This window comes from Triticum aestivum, chromosome 1D (assembly GCF_018294505.1).
Source record: "Triticum aestivum cultivar Chinese Spring chromosome 1D, IWGSC CS RefSeq v2.1, whole genome shotgun sequence".
Lineage (NCBI taxonomy): Eukaryota > Viridiplantae > Streptophyta > Magnoliopsida > Poales > Poaceae > Triticum > Triticum aestivum.
In genome coordinates this window covers 494,426,007-494,433,079 of record NC_057796.1, presented here as the reverse complement: position 1 = coordinate 494,433,079, position 7,073 = coordinate 494,426,007, and the positions used below count along the sequence as shown (strand labels likewise).

Sequence of the window (7,073 nt, the reverse complement as noted above, 5' to 3'; positions counted from 1 at the left end):
AAAGTTTTGTTTGTGCAAAGCATTAAATGCTTGGGTCGCATTGACGGACGGGCCGGGAAAATCGCCATCGTTGCATGCATTGCATAATTAATTGCATCGGCAGATGAAAAGGTTTTGTTTGCCCTGGACTCTACCTTGTCCGTTGGCATTGCAATGGCGCCTCCTCGTGATGATGAACGACTAGTAAATGGCATGCAGCAAATTTGTGTGGACCGGACGCAAACATATGTAGATCGAGGTGTGAAGAGGCCAGCGTTTCCGTTTGACTTCCCGAGTGCACTTTCCTCTCTCTATATATAGCTAGCTAGATGCAGCAAAATGTTTCCCCTCACTAGTCTTCTAGAGTATCCCACTCCAGGCTACACCTCCAGAATGGCAGAGCAATGCAAGATTTCCGCTTCCATGGTGTCTGCATCCGAGGAAAGGTCATATGCGCGGTCATATGTGCTCAAGGTAGATGGATATTCAAGAGCCAAGGAGCTTCTCAAGAACGGCCAGTGTGTGACTTCTACCCCTTTCGGTGTTGGCGGCCACAGCTGGGTCGTGAGATATTTCCCAAACGGTGGCCATGAGGGTTATGACGATTTTATATCTCTTTTTCTCCGGCTTGAATCTGCCGACGCCGAAGATGTGAAGGCAAAATTCACATTCAGTGTACTTGACGAGAATGGAGAACCGGTGCCTTCATACACCCGTACCGCCCGCTCTATAGAAACCTTCTCGAGGAAAGGTTCTTCAAGCAGGGGTTGGCATGACTACATCAAGAGGGATGATCTGGACGTATCGTCGCATCTGAGGGACAATTGTCTCAACATCAGGTGCGATGTCACCGTCATGAAGGAGATCCACGGCGAAGAAGCAAGGGTTCCTCCAAGCGACCTCGACCGGCATCTCGGCGACCTCCTCAAGAACAAGGACGCAGCAGACCTGACTTTCCAAGTTGGCGGACAGAGCATCTCCGCTCATAGGTGCGTACTCGCTGCTCGGTCATCCGTCTTCAAAGCGGAGCTCCTCGGCGCCATGAAGGAGAGCTCTGCTGCCAGCCCTATTGAAATCTGTGACATGGAAGACGATGTGTTCAAGTCCTTGCTCCATTTCATGTACACCGATTCGGTCCCTCTGACACTGAAGCTTGATGTGGTGATGGCTGGCCATCTTCTGGTGGCGGCTGACAGGTACAATGTTGTGAGGCTGAAGCAGATATGCGAGGAGAAGTTGTGCGTTCACATGGATTCCAACATGGTGGCCACCAGTCTGGCTCTGGCGGAGCAGCATGGCTTCCCTCGTCTCAAAGAGGCTTGTCTACAGTTCCTTGATTCTCCTTCCAATTTCAAAGCTATGATGGCAAGCGACGGTTATGAGCATCTCACATCTAGCTGCCCGTCTGTCCTCAAGGAGCTCATAGCTAGAATCCTCCCGGCTGAATGGAGCGTGGCAAAGGAGGTTGTCATGAAAATGTGAGAGTAACGCCTACAGTAGTATTATTATCATATATGTCATCCAAGTTTAGTACTAATGGTTATGCTAGTACTTCTCTATCCATGGTTGCCTGAATGTTTACAACAAATATGCAATCAACAACGACTTTCTTTTTCCTTGCTAGAGAAAGAAATAAAAAAGTCTTGTTTTAATTGTTACGCTACTTATCCATGTATGGTTGGACGGATGTCTCAGAACAAAGAATGTTAGCATCATTCATTCAATCTGTATGTTCAGGCGAGTAGAAGTAGTATTCTTGCAGTTCTGCCGGATAAAATTAAAACCTGAACTTTGTTCGCGTGTTACTGAAATCAGAAACCACGTACGCGTGCCGCTAAATGTAGCAAGTCACCGGGATTTTGGTGCCCAGGTCAGGTGCACGTTGAGAACTCCATCTGAGTCAGAACACAAAATCATTTTCTGATGACGGACTGACCTGGAGAATGAACTGCTAGAACCACCGCATCACTCTTGCAGTCCTGCATGCTCTTATCTTTCTCTACTCTGCATTGACGTTAGCAACCGTTGGAGAACTGTTTTGCAGAATTAGCGAACAAGACAACCTATGTAGTACAACACAAAACTGAATTACTGTAGGATACCACCTGAATTTTGGATCACATCAGGCTATTCAAAGCAGTCCAACCAAACAGAAGAAACTCTCGACTGATTTGGGTTTCCAATTAAGTGCCAAAGTAGAGAAAGATAAGAGAACTTCTGACTTGCGTTGTGATTTTCTCCCCAGCAACCAATTAATTAGCTTCAAACCACCTTCTAGCATCGTCTCTATGTACAAATAATGCAAATACCAGCTATTTCCATTCAACTACTTTTATATACTTATTATATACTCCCTCCGTAAACTAATATAAAAGCGTTTAGAACATTAATAAATATAACAGTCCAGACAACTCCCAAAACCTAACTGTCTGATGATTAGCAACACAGCAGTTGCAGAATACTATCTCCGTATGAAAATACTTGTCCTAGAAATGGATAAAGTGGATGTATCTATAACTAAAATAAGTCTAGGTACATTCATTATTAGAACAAGTATTTCGATTTTATCCATTTCTAGGACAAGTATTTCGATTTTATCCATTTGCAGGACAAGTATTTCCGGACGGAGGGGGTACTACAACAGTTGCAGAATACAGCAGTTTCAGTAAACTGCTCTTCCGACAGTTTCATTACACTGTTGTCCAGCACAGGTTGATCACTGAATTATATCTTGCAATGGCGCGTCTCACCTGGCTTCCCTGCCATGACGATGCTTCGCCCACTGCGAGGCGGAGTTCCATCTCACCTTGGCAGCGCTCTACTGGGAAGGCCCTTTCCTGTAGCATTAGGTTTTCTGTTTTCCCTATTCTGCACCAATTGTTTTCTTTTTTTATTTCGTGTTCTTTGTTTATTTCCATATTTTCTTAGGCTTTTTTGTTTCCGGTTTCCAAGGTTTTTAATATTTTATCCAACACATTTCCACACAAAATGTAAAATATTCATATACATCAGAGAAAAAATTTCATACATGTGTAGCATTTTTCAATTATATAATTAACATTTAAAAAAAATTATTCTTTTGATGTCTACATTTTTCACGTACATTTTGTATAATTCATATACATCAGGAACATTATTTATTATATCTCTAACAATTTTAAAATACATAATTAACATTTCTTTAGTATATTTTTTGATGTCTACTTTTTTCACGTAAGATTTTCATTTTCCATATACATCAGTACCATTGTTTATATAGTTCAACATTTTTTAAATACAAGACTGACCCTTCTATTCAATATACGTTTTGATGTCTAAGTTTTCCATACATGTTGTACATTTTGTAGTATACATCAGGAAAATTGCTTTTATTCACATTTAATATTTCTTAAATAGACGATTAACATTTTTTTATAGTGTCACGTGCAATTTTTTGAAACACGTGAACATGTTTTTCTTACAAACATATTTTTAATGCTAACAACATCATTTACACTATGTTAAATAATTTTGTACACTACGTAACCATTTTCAAATTAACTTTTTAAAATATTAAATTAATATAACATTTTGGAATATATGTATTAAAATTGGTTCAATTTTTTGAAAGTTTTGGCATATTAACATTATCTAATTCCTAAATGTTTTTAAAAATTTAAATATATTTCAAAAATATAAAAAATAGTTAAACAAAGATGATAAAATATATGGAATAGATGACTTTCAATGTACACCTGTTCATGTGGAGATGGCATGGTCATGGACAATTCAACAAATGTTTATAGTCATCAAACTATGTTTATATTGTTATACGTAAGTTATTGTTCTCTACTTGGTAAGTTGATTTTTTTGTATAATTGTTGACAACATATGTTGCTATTTTATGTTGTCTCGGTTGTGGAGATCAAGAAGATTGTGGGTGAAAAGGGGATCAAGCTGCAGCTATAGTCGCTGGCGTACACAGTGGAGGTGAAGTTTGGGATAGATTCCCTGAAGCAATTGGTGGTGGACGAGCCCACCTCCACCAGGCCCATGCACAAGGAACTCGCGAAAATGACTTTGTGATGGTTGTCATCTAAGGGCTTGTAGTGAACTGCATATACATGATTCCATTTCAAAAGAAGCCCTGGATAACGAGAATCTGTGTGAAGGACCTTCTCCCATCGTTGGCCGCCGCCGTAGCAGGCCCAACCCACGCCCGTTCCAGCTCAGGGCCGGTTCAAATACCTTTTGGACCCGACCCGAGGCATAGTAAAACCTATATTTCTATAATAAACTTTTGTACTTATTTAAACAAGTTATTTAATAGTGTATCTTTAGTTACAACACATTTACATTACTAAGCTAGCATATTTAACAACATAAGAATGTTGGTAAATCGTACCTATTCTCTTTTTGTGATGCAGTTTTAATATATATCAATACAAAATTACACATCTCAAATTTAAATTGTATGATATAAAAACATCTTTGAATTATTTTATAAAAGTTGTATTAACTACATAGTGTATAAATTTATAATTGCATGTGTGTGTGTTTATATATATTAATGTCATGTCATGATAGAGATTTTTAAGGCATATAATCTAACAAAAAATTGGTTTCTAGTGTATTATTAGTTAAAATTTCTAGGTATGCCAAATGTGTCTTGCTAAAATTTAAATCTATTTCAGAAATATTCGATTAACCAAAAAAGATTAAAAAAAATGCAGAACAGTATGGGCTGGTGCATTTACCAGGCGGTTAGCTACTGCTTTCTGTCGCAATAGGCGAGATAAAGTCATGATGCAGCCAAAGCGGAGTACCATGCCCTTGCCGTGTTCACAGAGTTGGCTTTCCGGTCCAGCCCACACTCCTGAGCGTAGCCTCCTGCAGATGCCCACATGATTTATTTCCTTCTCTCCCGATTTTCAAAAGCGCAAGGGATTTATTTTTCTTGAGAAATCTATATCTCGCTTACGTAATACTCCTATTTGATGTGCACACCCAACCCTCATGAGGGTGGATCCTATTTGGCAGGTAGGTCATTGGATAGCGACCTACTAAACACCCCCCCCCCTCCCCCAATAAGCACATTCCTCTCTTTCTCGGCCGGTCCACTTTCTTATTTCATTCTGCACGGAGCGAAGTAGCAGTGTCATAATTTATTTATTTTCAGAGTCTCCCCTTCCGGTTTTGGAAAGGTTCAACCGCTATTCGCTTTTTCTTCGTGTTTTCTTTGCTGGTTTTTTCATTTTCCTTTTTTTTCTTATCTTTCTTTTTATTTTTTTCAGTTTTTTCTAAATGGGAATTATTTCCTAATACATGAATATTATTTGAAATTCATGAACAATTTTTAAATTTGGTAAAATTCTTTGAAGCATTAACATTTTTTAATTGAGGCATTTTTCAATTCATGAACATTTGTTTTAAATGTGAACAATTTCCAAATCCCCAATTTTGTTTGAAATACAAGAACCAGTTTTAAAATTCATTTTTTAAAAAATTCGTGAACATTTTTTTGATTCGGAGGCATTTTTCAAAATTGAACAATTTTTGCAATTGTGATAATTTTTTTTTAAAATTTTTAACATGTTTTCAAATCCACAAACAAATATTGAAATCCGACAACAGTTCTCCAAATTAATGAATCATTTTAAAATACAGGAGCATTTTCCAAATTCTCGAATGTTTTTGAAATTTGGATGAAATATATTCAAGTTCACAATTTGTTTTTGAAATCCAAGAAGGTTGTCAATTTGTGAAAATTGTTTTTGTCTACTGGAATATTTTTTGAAATTCAGAATATTTTAGAAATCGTGAACTATATTTAAAGAAGAAAATAACCGAAAATGAAAGAAACAAAATTAAACAAAGGAGCCACGTCCTGAATATGGGCCGGCACAGGGCAAGAGCGGGCGAATTGGGGCTGTGCGTTTCCTCTCTATTCATCTCGTAGGTCGGGTAATAGGGAGAGCTCCTAGCTGACGCTCACGAGCATTAAACCGACGATCTTTCGCGTAGGGTGCACGATATGAATGGACCGGTCCATTTGGTGGCGTCATGGCGTGCCGCTATTAATATCCCAAAAAAATCACGATCAAGGAATTGAACTCGCTACCTCACGATAGAGAGTATACGTTATTTACATGTTGAGCTGCTGAAATGCTAGTCAGTAACATGCCACACGAGTATTTAAGAACAAAATGCAGCGGCGGATAAAAAAAATCATTTTTTTTCATTGAACAATTTTGTGATATACACTGAAGAATTTATAAATACACATTTTGTGATATACGCTGAACATATTTAGGTACACAAATGAACACTTTTCCAAATACGTTGAACATTTTCTTTATATGGTGAACATTTGGTTGCGTGTATGATGAACATTTTTGTAATACACGATGGACATTTTTATAATACATGGTGAACTTTTTTCTAATACACAGTGAACATTTTCTTAATATACAATTAACATTTTTTGTAATATACAGTGAACTATTTATATAACACACAAAAAAAGAAGGAAAAACAAAGAAAATAAATGATAAATAAAAAACGAAAAAAGAGGAACCAAAAGAACAAAAGCAGAACAAAACCGGTGAAAATGGACAACCATTGAGAAAACCCGTAGCAAAAAACCACTGAATAGAAAAACCCGACAGGAAACGCGTGGATCCCGTACGTTGACCGGTCCAACCGGAGTGAAGGCACGACATTTTGACGCTAACAAGCGTCAAATAGGATCTGTCGGGAACAGGACGAGTGTGTACCTGGGCAATGGGCCGGCCAATAAAAGAGTCGCAACGCTGCGGCCTTTGCATCGGAACGTTCAGAATGTTATTCGGACCATTTTTCCCTTTTTGGCTCTTTTTCATCTTGTTTTACCTGGCTTTAATTGGATTTTTATAATTTTTTTACTTTTTCCATTTGTTTTTCCTATTTATTTTTATTTTTATTTTTGTTCCTCTTTACTTTTTAATTTCTTTTCAAATATATGACTTTTTTGAATTTATGAAAAAAATCAAACTCTTGAAAGCTTTCGAAATTCTTGAAATTTTTTCAAATTCTTGAATTTTCTAAATGTGTGAAGATTTTAAAATTCATGATTT

The 7,073-nt window shown here is 37.7% G+C and overlaps 1 protein-coding gene across 1 annotated transcript; it reads left to right on the top strand.

Annotated features, from left to right (window-relative positions):
- The first annotated feature begins 372 nt into the window (after positions 1–372).
- On the top strand, positions 373–1,461 carry LOC123179585 (BTB/POZ and MATH domain-containing protein 1). Its single transcript, XM_044591572.1, has 2 exons — positions 373–562; positions 713–1,461. Exons 1-2 carry the CDS (start codon positions 373–375, stop codon positions 1,459–1,461), a joined length of 939 nt encoding a protein of 312 aa, XP_044447507.1.
- Positions 1,462–7,073: the final 5,612 nt, after the last annotated feature.